At 42.8% G+C, this 27,291-nt stretch overlaps 1 protein-coding gene across 1 annotated transcript in view; it reads right to left on the bottom strand.

The window, feature by feature from the left end:
* The window catches only part of LOC124777679 (esterase FE4-like), a 68,004-nt gene that overhangs the window by 26,360 nt on the left and 14,353 nt on the right, over window positions 1-27,291 (bottom strand). The window contains exons 4-6 of the mRNA XM_047253156.1: window positions 18,720-18,916; window positions 14,064-14,235; window positions 8,944-9,116 (exon numbers count right to left, since the gene is read on the bottom strand). Of these exons, the coding sequence (XP_047109112.1) occupies window positions 8,944-9,116; window positions 14,064-14,235; window positions 18,720-18,916 (542 nt within the window). The remainder of the gene's footprint in view (window positions 1-8,943; window positions 9,117-14,063; window positions 14,236-18,719; window positions 18,917-27,291) is intronic.

Raw genomic sequence — 27,291 nt, 5'->3', positions numbered from 1 at the left:
CTTCCTTTTGTTGCACATCTTTATAGATGAAGTATGTTTTCAAAGGTCATCTTTTCTTGAAACTATTGTAAACATTTTTTGAAACCAAATTTTGCAAACCTGGTTTATACACATTTAATCAGGTCATAAATACACACATCGAAAAAAGTTTTGCATCAACTCGGTTCCGAGTGTTTCGGAACCTGCACAGAAAGCTGGAATAGAGATCAACATAAACATCATTTCCGCCCTTTTCACTGCTCATGAAAACGACACATTGCACTATACAGTGAAACCTTCAGAGGTGGTGGTCCAGATTTCTGTTCAACACCGGTACCTCTAATACCAAGTAGCACATTATCTTGCATTGATGCATGCCTGTATTCGTTGCGGCATAATATCCACAAGTTCATCAAGGCACTGTTAGTCCAGATTGTCCCACTCCTCAACAGTGATTCCTCGTGGGTCCCTCAGAGTGGTTGGTAGGTCACGTCTTCCATAAACAGCCCTTTTCAATCTATACCAGGCATGTTGGATAGGATTCATGTCTGGAGACTATGCTGGCCATTATAGTCGGGCGATGTCGTTATCCTGAGGGACTTCATTCAGAAGATGTGAACAATGGGGGAGCGAATTGTCGTCCATGAAGACGAATGCCTCGCCTATATGCTGCAGATATGGTTGCACTATCGGTCGGAGGATGGCATTCACGCACCGTACACCCTTCACGGCGCCTTCCATGACCACCAGGGGCTTACGTCGGCCCCACATAATGCCGCCCCAAAACAACAGGGAATCTCCACCTTTCTGCACTCGCTGGACAGTGTGTCTGAGGCGTTCAGCCTGACTGGGTTGCTTCCAAACATATCTCCGACGATTGTCTGATTGACACTCATCGGTGAAGAGAACGTGATGCCAATCCTGAGCGGCCCATTCGGCATGTTGTTGGGCCCATCTGTACCGCGCCACATGATGTCGTGGTTGCAAATATGGACCTCGCCATGGACGTTGGGAGTGAAGTTGCGCATCATGCAGCCTATTGCTCACTGTTTGAGTCGTAGCACGACGTCCTGTGACTGCACGAAAATCTTTTTTCAAAGTGATGGCGTTGAGGTCAGGGTTCCTCCAAGCCATAATCCATAGGTAGCGGTCATCCACTAGAGTAGAAGCGCTTGGGGCCTGAGCGAGGCGTGTCATTGACAGTTCCTGTCTCTCTGTATCTCCTCCATTTCCGAACAATTTCGCTTTGTTTCACGCCGAGACTCCTGGACACTTCCTTTGTTGAGAACCGAGGTATTGACCGTCTAGGCATGGTTGAACTACAGACATCACGAGTCGTGTACCTCCTTCCTCGTGGAATGACTGGACCCCTCCGTCTAATAGGCGCTGCTCATGCATGGTTGTTTACATCTTTGAGCGGGTTTAGTGACATCTCCGAACAGTCAAAGGGGCTGTGTCTGTGATACATCGTCTGTCTTCAGGGATTCTTGGAACTGCGGTGATGCAAAACTTTTTTTGATGTGTGTATTTTGTTTTGGTACGCGAAGTCTCCACGTTTTAAGAGTCAGTCCGTACTGCTGTACAAAAAGTCATGATACACAATGTAGTTTTGCCGAATTGCTCTCTTACCTTGATACGTACATTGCTCTGATAGTTTTTAAAGTTTCATCTGCCCTCTGTTATAGTTCATGTTAAGTTCTCTTGTGTGTTTCTTCTATATCAATTTTAGTAACTAACTCACATAACTCTGCCCTGATGCCAGATTCACCTATGTCTGTCCCTGGATAAAATGCTTAATTATGACTGGGGATTACAACAGTGAAGTTCTAAGAAGTAACTCATGAACTCTTCAAATACTCTCTGTTGTTCAGTATCCCGTATCCAAATGTATTTCTTTTTAATGAACTGTAAAAATGCACGTGATGACACGCAGTGTCCTTTAATGCAGTGTTGGAAAAATCCACAAAAATCTTGAAATGACCGAAACTGTTTTTTCCAGGTTCTTACAGGAAAATTCCGAACTTGTTCTAATTTCTTCGCATTTGTTTCATTTGCTGCTGTTGAAATTACATGCCCTTATTATTGTTGTACTTTCTTTCCCACGAATTGAAATGTTTGCAGATTGAGGGGCCTAAGGTGATTCAAATGCAGTCAGAATTTTATCGAACATATCTGTATGCTCTTCCCACGAGCTGAACAGTCAAAATCTCATCTGTGTAGACTACCACTTTCTCTCCGAGATTATAGTCCAAAGTTTGAACATAAGCAGCAGATAAAATGTTGGACCCCGTAGGAGGTTCGAGTCCTCCCTCAGGTATGGGTGTGTGTGATGTCCTTAGCGTACGTTAGTTTTAGTTAGATTAAGTAGTGCGTAAGCCTAGGGCCCGATGACCTCAGCAGTTTGGACCCATAGTCCTTACCACATATTTCCAATTTGATAAATGTTGGAATCGAATGACATCTACTTGAAGTGCTAAAATCGTTCATTCTATAAGGATACTGCGCAACATTCGGTTGTGCTCTTCGTGCTCTAGCTCCCAGTAACTGGTTACCGTACCCAAACCATTAACATAATAAGTGCCATTAAACTTCTTCAAAAGTTCTTGCATGTTTTGCAGTTGATCTTACTGAGGCAAAAAAGACGTAACTGCCAGCTTGGGCGTCTAAAACAAATACGAGTGAGCCCTCCTGCTTCCTTATCCTGTGTAACAGGTAACCAAATTAATTTCTAATTCCAGAATGAAATCTTCACTCTGCAGCGGAATGTGCGCAGAAAAGAAACTTCCTGGTGGATTAAAACTGTGTGTCATACCGAGTCTCTAACTAGGGACCTTTGCCTTTCGCTGGCAAGTGCTCTACCATCTGAGCTACCCAAGGACGAGTCACGACCTGTCCTCACAGCCCAAATTCCGCCCGTACCTCGTCCCCTACCTTTCAAACTTCACAGAAGGCTCTCCTGCATACCTGGAAGGAAGGATATTGCGGAGACATGGCTTAGTCACAGCCTGGGGATGTTTCCAGAACGAAATTTTCACTCTGCAGCGGAGTGTGCGTTGAAATGAAACTTACTGGCAGATTAAAACGGTGTGCCGGACCGACACTCGAACTCGGGACCTTTGCCTACCTACGGTAGGAGATGAGGTACTGGCGGAATTAAGACTGTGAAGAGGGGTCGTAAGGCATGCTTTGGTACCTCAGTTGGTAGCGCACTTTTCCGCGAAAGGCAAAGATCCCTAATTCGAGTCTCGGTCCAGCACACACTTTTCATCTGCCAGGAAGATTAATTTCTAATTCTTTATTCTTATCACTGATTGTTAAACATTGTCTTCCAAAGCTTACATCTATTTTTGGTCAACCTGTTATTAGCAAAGACGCAATCCTCAATCCAAGATTCAAAGACAATACAGTCATATCAAAGTACCTTTCAACAGTCTTACAACTTACGATTACTATCCTGGTAACTGCACGAGTTTTACGACTGGTTGCTGTAATTACAGAGTTTTTACTGGAAGTACAGTTGTCTCTTCTGTTCCGTGAAACTGTTCATATAAATTCATAGCTACAGGAATAACATCATTTCCTACATAAATGTAGGATGGCTGTAATTTTATGACCCTTTACCCAATGTCAATCAGTGGAGTTAGAGCTTTGTACGTCTTTCCTTAGCAGTTCCGCCTTGCTCTCCTCCGTATCACATTTAATCATTTGTATCTCCTAAAGTGATTCACGTTCCGGAGCGACTCTCGTCTGAAACTAGGCATATATTTAGTCAACAAACGTCAGCTCATGTTAATGATGCCTGTCTTCCAAATGTCGGTGAGGCGAACAACACCGAAATCTTGTGTCTTACCCTGTCTGTTGGTTCTCTCTCTCTCTCAAAATTATTTCTCTTCGTTTCATTTGGAAACCTGCTGTTCTCAGTGTTTTAACATGCTTCATATTAATCTAATAATCTATCCTCTCATTCTCCTCATAGGGCAGAGAGTACTGGAAATAACACTTTTATCATTGTGACTGCTTTTGTACAACTCTACCGGACTCTGGCTCTTTCTCTACAATCCATCTTTCACTGAACGGAACACCAGAGTTTCCAGAGTTTCCATAAAAAGACCTGCTTTTGTTAGTACTGTAACTTTTAGGGCTCGTACTGCACCACGCAATCTTTGAAAACAGTCTCACAGTCAATACGTGTATGTCAAGATTAAATATATTGACTTAAACGTACAGCATTCAATAACTGATATAGCTCTGCTTTACGTAAACAGTTGTCTGGGACACCTTGCAGATCGTGCAAAGGCACAAGTCATTCCTAAGGTGCTTTCCACGTGACTAAAAGCTTCCCTATCGTCAACAGTAAACCTTATGCCAAAGTTTTAAATGAATGTTCCATTCCTTTGTGCACCCCCTTAAACAGTTAAGAGTGACCCATCATTCATATATCAATGTAGTTTCTTCGCAATTGTTTTCTTTGAGAATAATTATTTTTTATGAAATAAGGATATTTTTCTAAAATGTAATGGCTCATTTACATTGAAAAACTAATTAATTAGGTCATTACCTCACACTTGTGACGTGAAAATGGTAAAAATATATAAATGTAATTTTATTTAAAGTTGCATAATGTTGTAGTTGAATTGTATAATGAAGCTGGCTGACGGAGTGCCGCGAAAAGGGGCAGCTATTTGGCTTTCCACTGAAGCGCCCTCGAAAGTTGCCTGTGATGAATTAAGAGTAGACCAATTTGTGGCAGACCGAAGAGGAATGCACCTGCAAAGCGACAAACGGTGTACAAGACAATAAACAAGAGAAATCTTTGAATAACGAGCAGAAGATATTGACTTCCCTGGATTGCTGATGAATAAATTCCTTAGTGACATATAATGATATACATATTGTGGCACTTCGCCAGCCAACCAACTGCTGTTTCCACATTCACCAAAGTTGAAAATGGACGCATGTAGCATGTGGTTACCACACCAACTTCGCAATCGTTACTGCACGATTCTGAAACTGAACAACACCGTTACTCCTCTTCCAGGAACTGGGCCCTTATTCGGCAGGAGCGGGAGACAAGGTATTAATCAACCTGTTTCGAGTCAGTTTTGCAATATTTTTCTTAAATCGATACATCTTCATGTACGTACGCAGGCCGCAAGCCACCGTACGGTGCATGGTGAATGGTACAATGTACCATTACAAGCCATTGGCATTCCTCACCCACTCGAAAACTAAGCGAGGGAAAAACAACTGTCTATATGCCTCCGTACGGGCCCTGATTTTTCTTCCCTCACTTATGTGGTCCTTATGTGAGATAGGCGTACGTTGGTGGCAGTATAGTTGTCATTCATTTAGTCGCAAACGCCGGTTCTCTAAGCTTTTTCAAGACTTCAAATGTACGTATCTTTAGTTCTTTCAATTTCTTGCCTCTTGTTTTATCCCTTCCAAGATTTCAGATATTAAACCAGCCAGCTTCAACACATATCGATTCTGATGTTTCGTAAACCCTTTGCATTACCCATGCAACAGAAACCTTGTCTTTTGTGAGCCGTTGACCATCAGCTAATCAAGTGCCTTGACGATGAGTATACATGGGCCTTCCTTCTACGAAGGTAGTCAGCCATTACCTTCCCTGTGTGTGCTTGGAGCATTAAGACGTGTCTGATTTCGAGTTATGTTTAATGGAGCATACTATTCTGATGAAATTACTTCTGCATGATGGAGAATAAATTCTACGATCCATACTATTGCCATTAAGACAATTACACGTTATTTTACTGTCCTAAGTTTTACACACCGTTCGATGTGAGCAGAGTCGTGACTTTGTGAGCAGTGCCACATTCACTCAAGCCTTTTCACATGGAATGACGTGTGCTGAGAAAGGGCGAGAGCTTCTCAAGCACTGAGAAGCTGGAAGCTGGTTACTGCATCACTTTTGAATTCATTTCATTGTTTTTTGTACAAGATCGGCTTGCTTAATGATGTCGGATGACCTAAATAGAGTAAGGCGATGTGGGTTGCGTTGCAAGACATTAGGTTGTTACGTGTGGTAATACTTTATCACGTAATCTTGTTTATTTTGCTTACGATAAATGTGGGAGTGTCGCTGAATGAATTCCGATGCTTCGCTGCTACAATCGCTGTGCATAGGAGAATATATACTCGGGGAAACAGTCCCATAGTACTGTGGATCGCTACAAGTGTAAAATTAAAATAAATTAGTACTATCTGTTGTTTCCGTCAATTTGTGTACTTCTGTTCTACGATATACAGATATAAGCACACCCCTTGTTAGCCGTTGCTCTCAGGTACATGAAAGTGTGTGCTATGCAACTACTTTTGAGACATTGAGCCAGATAGCGTTATTAATCATTTCATGACCAATGAAATTTCTTTCTTTGTATATCACTATAAACCAAGGCTTCCCCATCACTACCTTTGAGAGATAATTGACGCTTACACACATAAACACACACCTTTCACAGTGTTTTCCGAAAAATTCTTCTATCCGGAGATTTGTACTTGACTTCACGGAGCATTTCCGAAATAGTCACTCGTCGATCGATCTACCAGCTATAAATCGAGTACCACTCCTGTGAACTTTTTCGATGTCTTGCCTTAATCCGACCTAGTGCGCATCGAAACACTCAAGCTGTACTCAAATACGGGTCACATAGGGGTTCTACATGCGGTGTCTTTCATAGATGAATCACATTTACTTAGAATTCTCCCAATAAACCTAAGTTGACAATTTGCCTTTCCCACTAACGACCTTACGTGCTCGTACCCTTTCATATCGCGTCCCTACGTCACGTCTATAAATTTTATCGTGACTGTATCAAGTAGCTCACCATTAGTACTGGTTTTGAATATTGCTTGGTTATTTTTCTCATTCAGCTACAATAACCTACGTTTATCTACATTTAAAGCAAGTCGTTATTTATGAACCAAATAGAAATTCTATGAAAGTCAGTCTGTATCCTCCCACATTATTCAACGACAACACTTTGCCATAAAGTTCAGTGTCATAAGCAAGTTGTTGCCGACTGCTAGTCTTCCTATCTGCCAAATCCTTTATGCGTAAAGAAAACAAGAGCGATCCTTCCACAATTCTCTGTAGTAATCCAGACGATACTGTTGCCGCTGACGAACAATCGCTGTCTGGAATAACGTATTCGATACTGTTACTTGAGCAGTCTTCGAGCCACTCACATATCGGAAAATTTAACCTGTATGTTCGGGCCATCGTGAACATTCTGCAGTGAGGCACCTGTCCAGTGCTTCAGTGCTTTCAGGAAGTCTAGGGAAAATGAACCCCCGGTTGTGCTTCATAAATGGATCACAAAGTATAGAGTGAAAAAAGGGCAGGTTGACTTTCGCACGAGCGATGATCTCTAAATCTTTGGAACCGAGAGTTTAAGTTGAATGCTGGGGTGGCTCCTTGGAAATGTACACACCTGGTATCATCCAGCATCCCTTCCCTACCCGTGCTTGTGCTCTGATCATCTTTTAGTCGATGGGACTATTTCTATTCTGTCTTCCAGATAGCACTTCAATCACCTTCTATAGGCCGAATGGCAAAAGTTATGAAATATTCCTGACGTTACAGGAGTATGAATCCATTTCCTCCATGTAACAGACGTAGGTGTTGAGCAACGCGCTAGAAAGCCGGAATAATTTTAGTTAGCTCCTCGTATATCCATAATCGTGAGTAAATTAATTCATATTCGTGGCACATATTGTTGTCATTTCATAGAAACTATAAGTTTATTGAGATGGAGAACTGTGCTGAATAAAATGTCGCCTTCAAAAAGCAACAGCTCTCGTCTCGTGGTGAACAATTCCTTTTAAATGGTCTATGGTTGGACAGTGTACAGGCATCTTCAGACTGATCTTTCGACAACACGGGAGAAGCGCTAACTGTGAAGTAGGAAATGGAAATGAAGTCCCATGCTTCTTGACAGAGCGTAGGGGAACGATGCGGTAGACCCGCACCGCCATACTAGGTAAGGTCCTAATGCAGGTGGTTTTCCGTTGCCTTCCTTCGACGGTAATGTGCATGAATGATGATAATGAAGGCGACACAACAACACCCAGTCATCTCGAGGCAGGTGAAAATCTCTGACCGCGCCGGGAATCGAACCCGGGCCCCCATGTTCAGAAAGCAAGAATGCTACCGTGAGACCACGAGTTGTGGACTGTGAAGTAGGGGACGGTCAGTTTTAAGAGCGGCGGCTAATAGCAGCAATGGCGAGTCGGCGTTGTGTAACATAGACAATGCCTTTGCATTGCAAGGTTTCGAATAATATAGTTGACTGGCTGATTTGGTTGATGGGACCAAACAGCGAGGTCATCGACCCATCGGATTAGAGAAGGACGGGGAAGGAAGTCGGCCGTATCATTTGAAAGGAACCATCCTGACATTTACCTGAAGCGATTTAGCGAAACCACGGAAGGGGGTACGTGGGTTTGAACCGTCGTCCTCTCAATGCGAGTCCAGTATGCTAACCACTGCGCCACTCTTCAGGAAGATCTATTTACAAAGGCCTTACACATCACGTCAAAGGTACGGAAACGAAAAATATGAAGGATATGAGCATTTACACGAGGAGAAAGCTCAAAGAAGAGGAGGAAGAAGAGGAAGGAAAAATCAAATAGTGTGCCGTTCAGATGCGCTACAAAATTCCACTACTCGTAGCAAAGTTCATGCACTGTTTCACGAATGGTGGTTTAATATAACAATGAAGGTGTAAATATCATGGTCAGACAGCTAGATGAGGCGCTCATGTTAATAATTTACACGTTATCTCTGTTCAACGATAAAATATTGTCTAATAAACGTAGGTCCCTTCTCCATTCAAGGCGAGATCATACCTTGATCCACGTAAACTGCTGTTGATGAATTTATATCCTAACGCCTGACATATAACAGCTATAGAACTATGGCTAGATAAAAATCCCTCTCACCTCAGCGAATTGCTGCATTGTCTCTTCGCTCAACTTCTTATCACCAAAATAAAAACTTCTCATGCTCTTTGCCACGTTTGTTCGATCTTGCGGATTGATTTTAGCGTTAGTGGGGAGTACGATTTCTAAGTCCTCGTTAAAAGCATTCAAGGCCTCTTTACTGCGACGAAGGTCTGAAAAAAAGAAAATTCATCGGCGTTGCACATGTTATGACATGGTGGTAAGGAATGGCATGGCGATCAGGAAATTATACCTGTAACTGAATTTTACAAATACATCGTGTCTACATTTTCAGAAATATATGTCTCTGTAAGGAGTTTTTATATAACCCTTGTACTACATACCTCAACAGTTTTAATGTGTTGCGTAATAAAAGAACATATAAATGAGAAACAATCGCACAAAAGCATTTTTAGTTGCGATATTATGTTGTCAGTACTGTTAGCATGCTGTCACTGAGGGGAGGGCGATGCTAAAAAGTGTGAGCCCAGAGACACTGCAGCCGGCCGTTGTGGCCGCGCGGTTCTAGGCGCTTCAGTCTGGAACCGCGTGACCGCTACGGTCGCAGGTTCGAATCCTGCCTCGGACATGGACGTGTGTAATGTCCTTAGGTTAGTTAGGTTTAAGTAGTTCTAAGTTTTAGGGGACTGATGACCACAGATGTTAAGTCCCATAGTGCTCAGAGCCACTTGAACCATTTTTAAACCAGAGACACTGCAATAGACGTGCATAATATCTAGTAGGATCATGCATAAAAGATCCAAGAGCAGGCATTCAGATAATTCTCTTGTCTCTCACTGTTCGATTTGTACTCATAATATTAGGCTATTAGATCTCCTTGAGTCACAGAAACAGTTCCGCTCGTCATCCTCCATATTTCAATGAGATGAAGAGATGTCAGTATATAGTGAAAAAAGTACCATCTCGTGTTAACTTTGAAGTTAATTGCTGATTCTTGTTTTCTGACGGATTTGATGCAGCTGGTTACGAATTCCTCCCCTGTGCTAATCTTTTCTCTCAGAGCAGCACCTGCTATCTACATCCTTAATTGTTTGCTGGATGCATCCCAATCTCTGTTTTCCTCTACAGTTTTTACACTCTACAACTCCCTCAAGTACCATGGAAGTTATTCTCTGATGTCTCAACAGATTTCGCGTCATCTTGTCCCTCCTTCTAGTCAGTGTTTTCCATGTATTCCTTTCCTCGACTGTTTTGCGGAGAACCTCCTCATTCTTAACTTTACCAGTTCACCTAATTTTCAACATTCTTCTATTGCACCACGTATCAGTGTTTCTATTCTCTTGTGTTCCAGTTTTTCCACAGACCATGTCTCACTGCCACACAGTTCTGGGCTGAAAACATACAGTCTCAGCAACATCTTCTTCCTCCCCAGTATAAGGTTTTATATTCCGGTGAATATGACAATGCAATGAGAGAAACCACTGGCTGGTTGGTATGCTGTACACGTCAAGTCATCGATTTTGCTTTGTTACACAGAACAACAGATACTCTATCACGCATTAGACATTCATTCTTTTGTCCCAGAATAAAAATAAAAATACCTCCAGTTCCACGATTTGGACCATGATTTCAGAGAAGCTACGGTTGTTATAAGGCAAGTGAAGAAACTGAACATTTCAATTGCTGTCCCCTATGTCTCACTGCTAGCTCGTTACATGAATCGAAATGGGATCTGTTATGGATCGCATATCGAACAAACAGTTCTATCTTTCGAAGTAGAAAACGACGCATTTTTAAAACAGAAATGCCGACAGGATGGTTAGCAGTGTTCCTTTACGTATATTTTTGTTAGGCATCAATGGACCTGACCTTCTGCTTCCTTTGATACGTCCCTTTTTTTCTTTTTTCTGCTCAGTGTTATAATGACATATGTCAAGGAAATCGTTAAAGGTTACAAACATCGTTGTCTCCTGTAAATATCCGTCGGGAATTAAGATTCACTGGCACATCTAGACTGTACACTGCAGCTTTAAACCCCATCTTCAGATGTCACCAGGTAGCTGCCAAATATTTGTATATTTCTTGTAATAACGTCAGGAAGCAGATGTATCCGCTGGAGATTACGCTGTGGCTTCCAGAAGATGGATGTACATTAATTTTTCAGAACTATATAACCATCTACCTAATAGCCGGTATGTCCATCTTCGGCACGGATAACAGCTGCGACGCGTCGTGGCATGGAAGAAACGAGGCTTTGGTCGATCATTGGAGGGTGTTGGTACTACATCATCAAACACGAGTCAACTACATCCTGTAAACTCCCGCGAGGGGTCAATGAGCTCTGACGCCAAGTACAATCACATCCCAGTAATGTTACGGGAGCCAGCACATCAACTGGAAATTGCCATTGCCGTCGGGAAACATTATCGTCATGAAGGAGGGCACGTGGTCTCCAACCAGGGTACGATACTCCTTGGCCATCATGGTGCATTGCACGATCACCACCAGATCCATGGATGCCCATGTGAATGTTTCCCAGGGCATAATGCAGCTGCCTCCAGCTTGACTCCGTCGTATAGTACAGGTGTCAAAGAACTATTTCCCTGGAAGACGACGGATTAGCGCTCTCTCATCGGCAGGATGATGAAGATATCGGAATTCATCAACCCTTGCAACGCTCTGCCACAGCTCCAACGTCCAGACACATGATCACGTGCCCATTTCAGTCGTATTTGACATGTCGTCGGGTTAAGATTGGTATAAGCATGGTTCATCGGATGCAGAGTGTTCGGTGCACTGTGCGTTCACACTATTACTCTGTCCAACATTAATGTCTGATGTTAGTTCCGCCACAGTCCACCGCCTGTTCTGTTTTACCAGTCTGCCCATCCTACAGTGGCGTCGCAAGTTATTACACGATAACATTCAGTGCAACATAGCCCTCTGTATTGGACCTTAGGAAACTGCTAACTTGTGTCTTAGCCATGACTCATAAGCACAGCTGTCGCTGCTAGGCAGCGTGAGAACGGCTCCTGTGACACTTCGAGCGACTTTACATTCTTCTACGAATCTAAATAAAAGACATTAAATATGGACAGATTATTTTCAAATTTGATATACTAGTTTCTTTTTATTCAGGAGAAGGTCTCCACAAAATTTCTAAGTCGTACATATTATAGTTACGCAGGTTCAGAAAACTACCTAAAACACCCCAAACCGACACTTAGACTACAAAACTCAGTTATGAATAATAACAGTTTGCCTTTTAGTATCATTTTAAATAATTACGAGAGTTCTCAAGGTGTAGAATGATTTAACTGAAATTTTATTTTCAAAACAATTATTTTGCATTTTTGTAGTATAAAACTCAGAAAAAATTATTACCTGTTTATTAGTTTGTTGTGTGAATAAATGAGAATGAGTGAGAGTGTGTACGTGTGACATACGTTGAAATTCAGTATTATATTATGTACAACGTTACGTAACTAGAACTTGGGAAAGTTGTGTTTTACTCACATTATTGATGACGTATGTCTAGATGTTATTGCTTTTGTAAGAAGGCAGCCAGAATGGCCGTTTGCAGAGTAATCATTTTCTAAATTATTTTCATGATTAATTTTAATTTCGTTTTGTTTTATTAAATATTGTGTAAGTATTTGCATTTTGGAAGACGCAAATCCTTTTCTGAATAGTGATTGGCTTAGGCGAGTTTTGCAGCGAGAATAATCTCGAAGGATCATTTTGATTGGTCCGCCAGACTGATCAGCCAATCAGAACGAAGTACTTCCCGCGCACAACTAGTTAGTTATACTGGGAGAGAGGCAGTCTCAAGAAGAGTAGCTCGTCAGCGTCGGTTGGGGAAGGACATGTTAAATGTGCTGTTTCTCCTTATGTATAAGATGAAGAAATATTGCGTTCCTTTCGTTTAAAACTAGTTGCAAGAAAATCCGTTGCAACTACGAACAGTTTATTGAAAGTTGGAAGTTATGGAATTGCTTTGTTTGAAAGCTGTTTTTGGAAGTTTTGGAACTGCTTTGTTTGAAAGTTACGGGCGTGTGAACTTTCGGCCTCTTTTTGTACATTTCCGCGTGGCACGTTCCGTATTCATAAATGGAACATTTTGGCGTGCAATTTCTCTTAAAGAAAAACACTGAAAAGGGTCGAATGTGAAACTCACTATTAGTAGCGGAACTGTGACTGCGAGATCACGTAGTCAGTCTGGTCGGACTTTTTTGTATTTCTGGCTTCTTAGCGTGTGAAGTTGTATGAACTGAGAACTGCGAGTTGTAGATTCGTTAGTTAAGTAAATATGAACTTGATGGCTGGTTTCAATATGGGCTTAAGGAAATAAAAAGGACTTGGTTTCGAATTTTGAACAATTTCTAATGACAGAAGCACCAACATTACCACCCGACGTGTATTATGAGATAACTGTAGGAGAGAAGGCTACTAGAATTTACGCGGACTTTGCAACGTAAGTATAGGCGTCGTTTTTATCAATGCTGCTTTTCCGACGTCTAAACAGAACGAACGTTTGCAGAGAAAAGGGATGGTGAGCGGACGCCGTACTGAGGTAGGTGGATTTTTGCAGTTGAACAGTGCACAGTTCGACGAACGAACGAAAATTTAACTCGCCCCGCCGCACTAAGATGTCAGACATCTGTAGTGAGAGGTGGCCGCCCAACCATGGTATCGCCACATGTTGAAAACACTCACTGCAGCACTCCTCTAACACACGACCACCCATGCAGTTTCCGTAATGTTCGTACCGAGCCTCCGGGCTTACACATCCAGCCCTCAGTGAAACACACATCGCGCACCTTCCCCATTCTATGCATGGACAGCACGCTCACTGATACTACAGGCACTGTGCGTGTGTCTGACTAGCAGACATACTTCACCAGGTGGCGCTGCTGTCCCCTGGGCCGGTTTATATCGATAGTAGGTCAGTGGTCATAATGTTCTGACTAATCAGTCTATATGCAGTAGGTTTCTCGAGGGACCGAGACAACATTTCGGTTTTTGCAAAGCGACGCGTGCTCGCACGCAAGCCAATTGTTTGTGTGTGCGCGTGTGCGTCTCTCTCTCTCTCTCTCTGTGTGTGTGTGTGTGTATGCTGTTAGTGGTAAAGCTATTGATGGAAGTCCATAACAACTCACCGGCTATTTGATACAAGCCCTCCATCGAATTTACTCCAATGATGACCGGTACCAAGCTATGTTGACCCTTAGCCAACACATCTTCAAATTCTTCGCTGATGAAGGCCCCACCTTCTGCGTCGGTAGGTTCCAGAACCGGACGGAATGGGCTCATGTCCAGCCGCAGTTTTTCCTGAAAACGTAAGAAAAGAACAAGGAATGCTTAGTTTAAATGTTTTGTCGTCAATGAAGCCGTTGGAGACACAGCACGAGATCGTGTTGGACGAATGTATGGAAAGAAATTGTCCCCATGGCGTTTCGAAGAAACCATCATGCCTCTTATCTTAAATGAATGACAAATGCTACAAAAAAACAAAATTTGTATACTGGACGGCTGTTTGGTTCGAAATGCTAACTGACTACTACACTACTTCGTACGTGCAAAATGTGATGAGTGTTTGAAGAACAGGATAACAGTTTATTTTTGTGAAAACTAGACACATACCTCACTTGTCACAGATAATTTAACAAAGTTTTTTGCACTTCATAAATTAAAAACATAGTACGTAATCCTAAAAGATAACATGAAACACCATAGAACTTGGATAACAAATTTGTCGCTATGCCGTCGTCACAGGTTATCTATTCTGTTTTTGTATCGTCGTCTCCAGTTTCATTGAAATAATTCTCTTAACTCACGGATCTTTATTTTTTTTTAGTTTTGTTTATTCCAACAGACCTAGCTTGTCAACGACCTATTCTAAATATTTTATCTTGACTACAACAGCTGTGTTACTAGTCGTGTATTTTGTTGCGAACAAAAGATAATTTCTTGCGCAACTTATAAGCAGGTCTCTTGATAGTACGATCGTACTACCGTTACTAGGTCAAATGCCATAGTAATTATTTAGGTTCCTGGACGCTAGGTAGAATTATTCTTACTTTGGGAAATAACATATACAGGGTGTCCCATTTATCTTGACCACCTTAAATAACTGTTTGTCCACATGCAAATTACAAATGTTTTAAGCAAATGTTCTTTAGCCGTCAGGGGGAAATCAATCAGCATGATTCCATTCGTTGTAGCTTTCTTTTTTACAAGATATGAACAGTAGTATGACTTCTTTTTTAAATGGCACCCTGTTTTTTTATTCAGTAATTCATTTCCTCTCCTAAGGACCTATTCAAATATGTATCACAGTGTACAATTCACTGTAACACAACTTTATTAATTACATAACACAACATTGACTTTGAGCCCGGGATCACAAACTCGTCCACCTGCTGGAGTTGCCAGAAAACAAATGAAAACCAAGTAAAAACATAACACAAAATTGACTTCGACTCTCCTGTACCATTGCCTAGGAATAGAACATTGAAAGGTACTCAAAGTGGTGACCTTCAACAGCGGTACACTGGTGCACTCGTTGGATGAAAGAATATTTTACTGCTTCCAGTGTTGCCTGCTGAAGAGAATTACAAGCAAGCACGATACTTTCTTGTATGTCCTGAGTTGAAGGAATATCGCGATAGACGTCTTTAATTCATCCCCAAAGAAAAAAAGTCCAGAGGACTTAAATCAGGAGACCTAGCAGGCCAAGTACCTGTTCCTCCTCGAACAATCACCCTGGCAGGATACCTTCGGTTCAGAAAACGACGTGCACGCAAGTCATTATGTGTTGCACATCCATCGTGTTGATACCACGTAAGCATTCTGGTTCTTAGCGGCATTTCATCCAGAAGAGGAGGAAGAATTCGTCTGAGGAGGTTGGCATAAAATGGCTCTGAACACTATGGGACTTAACTTCGGAGGTCATCAGTCCCCTAGAACTTAGAACTACTTAAACCTAACTAACCTAAGGACATCACACACATCAATGCCCGAGGCAGGATTCGAACCTGCGACCGTAATGGTTGCGCGGTTCCAGACTGTAGTGCCTAGAACCGCTCGGCCACCCCGGCCGGCAGAGGCTGGCATACTCTGTGCCGTTTAGACTACCATTGCTGAAATAAGAACCAATAATTGTAGTACCAAGCATCCCACAAGAGACGTTAGCTCTCCATTGACGCTGATGTTCCACCTGTCTAAGCCATCTTGGCTTGTCTCTGGACCAATCATGCATGTTCCTTGTATTTACCTGTCCTTTGTTTGAAAAGGAACATTCATCGGTAAATAGAACATTGGAGAAGAATTTCGGGTTGGCGAGGATTTGCTGCTGTGCCCACTGACAGAACTGTACATGATTCTGGAAATCATTCCCATGAAATTCTTGATGTAGGTGTTCATGATAAGGACGGAACCGGTGACGTGTAAGAATACGATGTACACTCGTTTTGGGAATGCCAATTTCGTGTTCAAGCTGTCATGTGCTCACATCTGGATTCATAGCAACGGAAGCGAGAACAGTAACTTCGGAGTCTTCGTCTGTGTGAGTGCTACGACGATTGCTTTGTCGTGGGCTGAAACTTTCCGTTTCTTGAAGCATCGCAACAAGACGAGGAAACAACCGTCCGTAAGATGGGTTCTTGTCGGGATATCGCTCTCTGTACAGTTCCGCTGCCTGCGTAGCATTTCGACTACCTTCAACAACAATAAAAGAAACGTTATGTCGTTGCAGTTTGTAGGAAGGACAAACTGCACTGTATGCCTACTCTACACAACATCATTTAAAAGGATTAAAGTACTGTACCAAATGTACTCATACATAAGAAAACAGTATTGCAATTACTGTTCTGCTACCTTACATTCTCCATTAATGAGTGGCGTTTCTACCTACTCTTCGTTAGTGTACATTCTACTCACGCACTTCTTCAACCGACGGTGGTTGACGGAATGACGGGTGTGCATTCTACTTATATTTACATTTGTCCTCTGTCTACGTCAGCACGTGGATGTGTTCCGTTACCCCGAGTACCTGTACTAATCGCTGGGAGCGACAACGTCAATGTTGCGTTATGTAATTATTAACGTTATGTTTAAGTGAATGGTAAACTGTGCTACATTTTTGAATAGGTCTTTAGGAGAGGAAATGAATTACCGAATGAACAATACAGGGTGCCTTTTAAAAAAAGTTATACCACTGTTCATACATTTGTAAGAAAGCAAAATTACAACGAAGGCAATCATACAGAATGATGTCCCCCTGACGGCTAAAGAACATTTGCTTGAAATATTTTGTAATTTGCATCTGCACAAACAGTTATTTAGGGTGGTGAAGATAAGTGGGACACGCTGTATAAGGTTGACCATGTTTGTATTACTGTTTACTACGGAGAAAGAGTTGACGGTCATAAGCAACATTCTTGGATTTGGTATCCACAAATTTCTTTCTTACTGTATTCGGCAATTTTCAAGAACGCATTCGTCGGTAAAGATACGACAGTGGAAGAGACGTGCTAAATTTCTGACATGTACTAGGCAGAAATGAAAAACCCGCGATGCTTTAGACAATCCTGTGTTAATCAAGAGGCTCAGATTTTTACTTTGTCCAGCTATCGATTGAAAAACACTATTTACAATCGCTGCCCCATAGAGGTCATAAAGTAATAAAAGAATCGCTTAAGACTAGCCCACGGCGACAAAGGACTGCGTGAAAATAGAAGAGGATCGTGTGACACTATGGTGGGTCAGTTCCATGAAAGATGATGGCTTCACACAAAAAAGGAAAACTGTATTAAACCATCCTCTACAAAGAAAGTTAAAAAGAAATTCACAGCTTCCATTCCTCTCACATGCGAACCCTCCTACAAAACAGAAAAAATTGTCAGACCACGGAACGTTAACATTGCCTTCACAACACAGTAATACAAACACCTAGACACGATGTTAACACACATAGATATAAACACTCACAATATGGCATTTATAAAATTGTATATAGCACCTGCAAAGCCCTCTACGTACGTCAAGGTGGGAGACTTTCAGAAGAGATTCAACAAAGATACAAAATGCCTACCACACTAATACCTATAATAAATCAGTAGCAGCCACCCACATGTAAAACACAGGCCACCCCTTCCATGACAGTGCGCATTATTTTCTTATATTACATAAAATGGACAAGTGACACCAAATGGACTTATAAGAAGCAAGTGTTCACTGTAGGTACAGTACATGGAGATATGTTACTAAATGATATACTTGAAAGGAATAATACCAACATCTTTAAAAACCGCTCCCATGTTGAAGTCTATTTCACTGAAAAAAAATTTGTCTTTTCCAACTAATAACCTAGGATTTGCCATGACATAAATACATCTAGATATCAGTGTTTCATCTTCGCGGTATACTACAGTTTTAGCAATAGAAACTAGCTTTTAAGAGGCTTTGGACTGATGTAAACACATTACAGTGAAAGCATTAAGTTGCAGTGTACTGTCCTCTGTGTGTCAAACAACGACATTACCAACAAAAAATGTAAGTAAATGCACTAACAAAATGACTAAACATCCTTATCACACAATATACATACCATAACGTATATATATATCTCCCTGAGCAATCGTCGTTTTCGATACGTAACCTCACTGACAAACACAACAAAGGAAACTAAGTTCATCCAGATAACATGGGCAAATTTAAATAAAACCACAGAAGCCAAAGTTCTAATATTCGGGACAAAACACATGCGCTACAAACAATCGTGACATCGAAGTGAGCAAGCTTAGTGTCATAACCTCGTGTGAGCGAGCCTCGAGAATGTTTTCCACCAGCGTCCTGGCGGGCACCTTCATCAACGAATCGAGGAGCTGCTGCGAGCTGTTAGCCGGCAATTCCAAATGCCTGGCCAGCCGGAAGCTCCTTTCCCTGGAAGGGATGACCAGACTTAGCGGCGTGAAGGCTCCGCTCTGGAGGATGGCCCGGTGAAACAGCCCTGTAACACCAGTCAACACCATCTCAGGAGACAGGCCAGTTAAGCGACATCTGGATCGCAGTAAGAGAGTACTTCATGGTGCAAACTGCTGCTTCGTTTATTAAGGAGATGGTTATCCGAAATTTCCTCGTTATTTAGTTACCCCAATAAATTGTTTAGCAGGAAAATAAATTTTTATCTTAATATGTTTTCAAAGTGTAGGTACGGTATAAATCATACAGTATAATCATTTAACATATAACTATAATATTACCTTAATACAAAACTTTACACTGAGGAGCCAAAGTCGTGGGACCGATATGCATATATATACACTCCTGGAAATGGAAAAAAGAACACATTGACACCGGTGTGTCAGACCCACCATACTTGCTCCGGACACTGCGAGAGGGCTGTACAAGCAATGATCACACGCACGGCACAGCGGACACACCAGGAACCGCGGTGTTGGCCGTCGAATGGCGCTAGCTGCGCAGCATTTGTGCACCGCCGCCGTCAGTGTCAGCCAGTTTGCCGTGGCATACGAAGCTCCATCGCAGTCTTTAACACTGGTAGCATGCCGCGACAGCGTGGACGTGAACCGTATGTGCAGTTGACGGACTTTGAGCGAGGGCGTATAGTGGGCATGCGGGAGGCCGGGTGGACGTACCGCCGAATTGCTCAACACGTGGGGCGTGAGGTCTCCACAGTACATCGATGTTGTCGCCAGTGGTCGGCGGAAGGTGCACGTGCCCGTCGACCTGGGACCGGACCGCAGCGACGCACGGATGCACGCCAAGACCGTAGGATCCTACGCAGTGCCGTAGGGGACCGCACCGCCACTTCCCAGCCAATTAGGGACACTGTTGCTCCTGGGGTATCGGCGAGGACCATTCGCAACCGTCTCCATGAAGCTGGGCTACGGTCCCGCACACCGTTAGGCCGTCTTCCGCTCACGCCCCAACATCGTGCAGCCCGCCTCCAGTGGTGTCGCGACAGGCGTGAATGGAGGGACGAATGGAGACGTGTCGTCTTCAGCGATGAGAGTCGCTTCTGCCTTGGTGCCAATGATGGTCGTATGCGTGTTTGGCGCCGTGCAGGTGAGCGCCACAATCAGGACTGCATACGACCGAGGCACACAGGGCCAACACCCGGCATCATGGTGTGGGGAGCGATCTCCTACACTGGCCGTACACCACTGGTGATCGTCGAGGGGACACTAAATAGTGCACGGTACATCCAAACCGTCATCGAACCCATCGTTCTACCATTCCTAGACCGGCAAGGGAACTTGCTGTTCCAACAGGACAATGCACGTCCGCATGTATCCCGTGCCACCCAACGTGCTCTAGAAGGTGTAAGTCAACTACCCTGGCCAGCAAGATCTCCGGATCTGTCCCCCATTGAGCATGTTTGGGACTGGATGAAGCGTCGTCTCACGCGGTCTGCACGTCCAGCACGAACGCCGGTCCCACTGAGGCGCCAGGTGGAAATGGCATGGCAAGCCGTTCCACAGGACTACATCCAGCATCCCTACGATCGTCTCCATGGGAGAATAGCAGCCTGCATTGCTGCGAAAGGTGGATATACACTGTACTAGTGCCGACATTGTGCATGCTCTGTTGCCTGTGTCTATGTGCCTGTGGTTCTGTCAGTGTGATCATGTGATGTATCTGACCCCAGGAATGTGTCAATAAAGTTTCCCCTTCCTGGGACAATGAATTCACGGTGTTCTTATTTCAATTTCCAGGAGTGTAGATAGTGGTAGTGAGGCGTTCACAAGGTCTAAATGGGTACTGCATTGGCAGAGGGTCATTTGTACTCGGATGATTCATGTAAAAAGATTGGCCGGCCGTTGTGGCTGAGCGGTTGTAGGCGCTTCAGTCCGGAACCGCGCTGCTGCTGCGGTAGCAGGTTCGAATCCTGCCTCGTGCATGGATGTGTGTGCTGTCCTTACGTTAATTAGGTTTAAGTAGTTCTAAGTCTAGGGGACTGATGACCGCAGATGTTAAGTCCCATAGTGTTCAGAGCCTTTTGAACTATTTGTAAAAAGATTTCTGACGTGATTATGGCGGCACAACGGGAATTTATAGACAGTCAATGTGGAATGGTAGGTCGGGCTACACACCTGGGACACTCCATTTCGGAAATTGTTAGGGAATTAAGTATTCCGAGATCCACAACGTTATTACTGTGCCGACAATACGAAATGTCAGACATCACTTCTCACCACGGACAATGCAGTGGCCGACGTCCTTCACTTAACGGCCGAGAGGAGCGGCGTTTCCGTAGAGTTGTCAGTGTTGACAGATGAGCAGCACTGCGTGAAATAATCTAAGAAATCAATGTGGAACGTACGACTAACGTATCCGTTTGGACATTCGAAATTTGGCGTTGATGGCCTTTGGCAGCAGATGACAGATGCTAACAGCATGACAGCGCTTCTACTGGCCTCGTGACCATATCGGTTGGACCCTAGACGACTGGTCAGGTGACTTCCAATTTCAGTTTGTAAGATCTTATAGCGGGGTTCGAATGCGGCGCAGACCTCACGAAGCCATGGACGCAAATTGTCAACAAGGCTCTGTGAAAGCTGGTGGTAGCTTGATAATGGTGTTGGCTGTGTTTACATGGAATAGATTGGGTGCTCTGGTCCAAGTGAACTGATCATAGACGGGCTACTGGCAGATCATTTGCAATCATTAATGGATATCATGTTCCGAAACTACGTTAGAATTTTTATGGATGGCAGTGCATCATTTCACCGGGCCACAGCTGTTCGCGATTAGTTTGAAGAACATTCTCAACAATTCGAACGAATGCTTTGGCCACCCAGATCGCCCGACATGAATCGCAATGAACATTTATTGGAGCGGACAACTATAGAGGCAGCATGACTCAATATTCCTGCAAGATACTTGTAACGACTTCTTGACTCTATGTGATGTCGAGTTGCAGCACTACGCTTGGCCAAATGAGATCCGACGCAATATTAGGAGCTATCCCTTGACCTTTATCATCTCGGTGGAGAACTACTTTAACACAAAACTTTATTAGAATAACAGTTTTAGCATTCTCCGTTGGAGCGAGAACACATAAACACTGCAGTAATCCCACCTATGTGCTGGGAAGAAAGTGATTCTTAAGAAGAATGTGTAGATATAAATTTCCATTTAGAAAGTTACGTAGAACTGATTAATTTCTAAAGATATTCAGGCAGATTTATCAATTTATATCCATTGTTTTGGACTGATGTTGGGCATAATCGTGTTCGGAAGTATCACCAGTCATTTCACTAGTACTTGAAGGAATACAAACTCGTTAAATGCTGAGTGGTGGTAAATAGTGTTTTACCATCGACAGTTGGACAAAGTAAAAATTTGAGACTCTTGATTTGTCTTATATGTTTCTGTGAACCAGCTTTCGGCTTTCTAAACCATGACCAGACAAGATGGTGGAGCCGGTCCACACAAAATCAGCGAGAGTCTGTAGTTGTACAAAGGCTATTACACGGTAAGAGGTATGACAGTTTTGACATAATACACCTATAAGAAAAACACAAATTGCTGCGCTCAAATTTGAGATGGGTACAAATAAAATATGTAATGCATTGAATGTTTTAGACTACAAGGATATGATTATAAATCTCTTGTTGAGTACAATATGCTTAGGTCACTCAATTAGTAAATTTCGTACTTCACTACATAATTAAGCATACCTTGTTATATACCCAGGTAGAATGGTATTTCTCATATAGATAAATGATATTCATATCCTCATATATCTTTGTATGTAACAGTTTTTGTACAACTAGAGGCTCCCACTGTGTGTTGAGTCTTGTCTTATGACCTTCCTTCTTTCTTTGAGTCATCAGTCTTCAGACTGTTTTGATGCGGCCCGCCACGAATTCCTCTCCTGTGCCAACTTCTTCATCTCAGAGTAGCACTTCCAACCTACGTCCTCTGGATATATTCCGACCTCTGTCTTCCTCTACAATTTTCGCCATCTACAGCTCCCTCTAGTACCATGAAGGTCATTTCCTGATGTCTTAGCAGATGTCATGTCGTCCTGTTCCTTCTTCTTTTCAGTGTTTTCCACATATTTCTTTTCTCTCCGATGACGCTCAGAACCTCCTCATTCCTTATCTTATCGCTCCAGCTAATTTCCAACACTGGTCTGTAGCACCTCACCTCAAACGCATTGATTCCCTTCTGTTCGAGTTTCCCCACAGTCCATTCTGAGAACATTCTCACTAACTTCTTCCTCTAATTAAGGCCTACGTTTCATGCAGGTACATCTGTCTTGGCCAGGATTGCTTTTCTCGCCTTTGCTGGCCTGCTTTTAATGTTTTCCTTGTTCCATCTGCCATGGCTTAAACTTTTTTGCCTACGTAGCAGAATTCCTTGACTTCAACTACTTCGTAATCTCAATTACAATGTTTAGTTCAACTCTTGAGCCTTTCTTTTATTTCCGTCATTGCTTCTTTGATGTATAGATTGAACAGTAGGGGCGAAAGAATACGTCTCTATATTACACCCTCTTAAATTCATGCACTTGGCTCTTAGTCTCCCACTCTTATTATTCCCTCTTGGCCCTTGCACGTGTTGTATATTACCTGTCTCTCCATATAGTTACCCCTATTATCCACAGAGTCTCCACATCTTGCACCATTTGACAATATCCAACGCTTTGGCCATGTCGACAAATCGTATGAATGAATTTTGATTTTTCTTCAGTTTTGACTCCATTATCGATCTCAACATCAGAACTGCCTCCCGGCGGGGTCAGGGATTTTCTCTGCCTCGTGATGACTGGGTGTTGTGTGCTGTCCTTAGGCTACTTAGGTTTAAGTAGTTCTAAGTTCTAGGGGACTGATGACCATAGATGTTAAGTCCCATAGTGCTCAGAGCCATTTGAACCATTTGAACTGCCTCTCTGGGCATTTGCTTTTCCTAAAGCCAAACTGGTGCTAACACATCCTTAATTTTCTTTTAAATTCCTCTGTGTAATAGTCTTGTGAGCAACTTAGATGCATGAGCTGTTAAGCTGATTGTCCGATGATTCTCGCACTTGTCATCTCTTGCAGTCTTCGGAATTGCGTGGATATTTTTTCGAAAGTCATATGGTATATCTTCCGACTCATACATTCCACACACCAACGTGAATAATCGGTTTCTCGCCATTTCACCCCAATAACTTTAGAAATTCTTGTTTAATGTTATATATCCCTTCTGTCTTATTTGATCTTAAGACTTCCAAAATTCTTTTAAATTCTGTTTCTGGATCCCCTATCTCTTCTATATCGACACCCGGTTCTTCTTCTACCACACCAGACAAATTTTCCCTGTCAGAGGCCTCCAATTTAATCTTTGGATCTATTCGCTCTTTCCCCTGCATTTTCAGCGGAATTCCTATTGCATTCTTAATGTTAACACCCTTGCTTTTTTTAAATTTCAACGAATCTTGTCTTGACTTTCCTATGTGCTGAGTCAGTTCTTCCGAAGATCATTTCTTTTATGATTTCTTAACATTTCCCATGCAGTCATTTCATCTTAGCTTCTCTGCACTTCCTAATTATATCAGTCCTGAGTGACTTTCATTTTTATTCCTGAATTTTCTTCAACATTTTTGTACTTTCTTCTGTCATCAATCAACTGAAGTATTCCTTCTGTTACCCTTGGCTTCTTCGAAGTTACTTTCTTTGTACCCATCTTTTTTCTTTCAAACTTCTGTGGTTGTCCATTTAGAGGTGCCCATTCCTCTTCAATTGAACTGCCTAATGATCTATTCTTTAACGCAGCGTGTATAATGTAAGAGAAAGTGAAGCGTATCTCGACATTCCTTAGTGCTTCCGTATCCCATCTCTTTGCGTATTGATCCTTCCTGATTAGTCTCTTAAACTTCAGCCTACTCTTTGTCACCACTAAACTGAGATCTGAGCCTACGTCTGCTCCCGGGTACTCCTTACAATCCAGTATCTGATTTCGGAATTTCTGCCTGAAAATGTTGTAATCTAAGTGAAAGATTCTCGTAACTCCAGGCCTTTTCCAAGTATACCCACTCCTCTTACGATTCTTGAACAGAGTATTCGCTATTAGCAGCTGAAATTTATTGCAAAATTTCATTGACCTCCCAATATATCTAGACTGATCCTCCACATTTTACTTTTCACATTTTCTAGGTTCTCTACCACGTCCAAACTCCTGACTTTCCAAGCCCCAAATCGTTATCATTTCGTTGGCTACTCAGTATTTTCTCACAGTCACTTCCCCCTTGGCAGTCCCCTCTCCGAGAAATCCGAATGAGGGCTAATCGAGAATATTTTGCCAATGGAGAGATCATCACGAATCTTTTTCAATTACAGGCCACATGTCCTATGGATACGCATAATGTGTCTTTAATGCCGTGGTTTCTATTGACTTCTGCATCTTCATGCCATTGACCACTGCTGATTCTTCCGCCTTTATGGGCAGTTTTCCACCCCAAGTGCAAAAAAAAAATGGCTCTGAGCACTATGGGACTTAACATCTTAGGTCATCAGTCCCCTAGAACTTAGAACTACTTAAACCTAACTAACATAAGGACATCACACACATCCATGCCCGAAGCAGGACTCGAACCTGCGACCGTAGCGATCACGCGGTTCCAGACTGAAGCGCCTAGAACCGCACGGCCACACCGGCCGGCAAGTGCAAGAGAGTGCAATGAACATCTGTCTGGTCCTTCACTTTCTTTGACAAGACCGTTGGTGGAGTGAGGCTGACTTCTCATGATGTAAATCTCTGGCTGCCATTTCGGATGATTTTTATTCAAAATGCAAGCGCTGGCGGCGTAAGAACCCGAAACAGGAGACATTCTAATTACCACTTAAACCCATTACCACTGTTGCACGATATCCTGAGCTAACAGACGGTTCAGAACAAAACGTAAAACATAATGTCATGGAACATTAATATTGTGTCCTTCAGTTTGCAGTATCACTAGTCGGTCAGTTGAATCCTAACTTTACGAATTTGACGCTATTATCGTTTCTTTTTCAGCTTAATTTTACATGTTGAAGGGTTACCACCTTCTCTATGATTTATAGTGTCGTTCACACTGACAAAATTTTTCCAAAGCCGCATATCGCAAGTGAAGCCAGTTTCGTTGAAATTTCTCCAAGCGTTCCAGAACTACACGCACGGAAAAAAACCACAGCACCAAGAAGGAGCTGTAAGGCATAAACGAAAGTTCGTAGGCGTGTTTCTACACTTTGAAAGATGATGTATATTCAAATTTCGCGCCAGTCGCATAAAGAGTGACGCTCGTAGCACCACTGTGATTATACGAATCACTTTTGCTTTAAATACGCGCTGTAACGGTCGCGATGTTAGTTACCTTTGTGACTGGACATGGCGGGTTGATGTTAGTCAAGAATACCTTTGAGGTGACAAAGAGCCATTATCAACACCTCACTGATTTTTAACGAGGTCGTGTAATAGGACTGCGAGAAAGTAGATATTTCTACCGGGATACTGCAGATTGACTTGGCAGGAATGTAGCCACTGCACATGTTCGCTGGCAGCAGTGGTCACGAGAATGTACGGTCGCAAGAAGATCGGGCTCCAGATGACCCTGAGGCATTACCGAGAGGGAAGACCACCGTATTTGGCGTATGATTCTGGCGTATCGTACTGCATCTGCAACAGCAGTTGGCACCACAGTGACACAAAGAACTGTTAAAAATCGGTTACTTCAGGATAGTTCCGAGGCCCTATAGAGTGCATTCCACTGACGCCAAACAAATGCCATTTTCGAGTTCAGTTGTGTCAAGCAACAGCTCAGTCGAGGGCAGGGTGTTGCGTTTTCTGATGAAATTTGGTTTTGCCTCGGTGCCAGTGACGGCTGTGTGGTCGAAAGAAGGAGACCAGCTGAGGGCCTGCAACCAACCTGCCTTTATGCTAGATACGATGGACCTACACCTGGAATTATGGTCTGAATGCGGTTTGGCATGACAGCAGGAGAACTCTCTGGTGATTCGAACTGTGTGCAGCCATTCATAAACTGCAATCCAAGGGGTGTTTACCGACAGGATAACGCTCGCCAACATACCGCGATTGTAATCCAACACGCTCCACAAACTATCAACATGTAGCCTTGGCCTGCTCGATCACTAATAACATTACTATCCTTATACTGACCGATCAAGAGCAACAGGCATGGAACTGAATCCTTCAAACTGACACCAGGCACCCTAAATTTAATTTCTGTAATTTAATTACATTTTGGTGTTGCGATTCTTTTCCCGTTAGTATATACATAACTCTACCCACTCTTTCCTTTTTAAACTCATCCCTACACCCGTGAGTGTTAGTAGTCTCTCAACGACACTGTAGTTTTTATCAGAATCTGAACCA

This window comes from Schistocerca piceifrons, chromosome 2, assembly GCF_021461385.2.
Source record: "Schistocerca piceifrons isolate TAMUIC-IGC-003096 chromosome 2, iqSchPice1.1, whole genome shotgun sequence".
In the NCBI taxonomy this organism is placed as follows: Eukaryota; Metazoa; Arthropoda; class Insecta; order Orthoptera; family Acrididae; genus Schistocerca; species Schistocerca piceifrons.
This window is presented reverse-complemented; position numbering and strand designations above follow the sequence as displayed.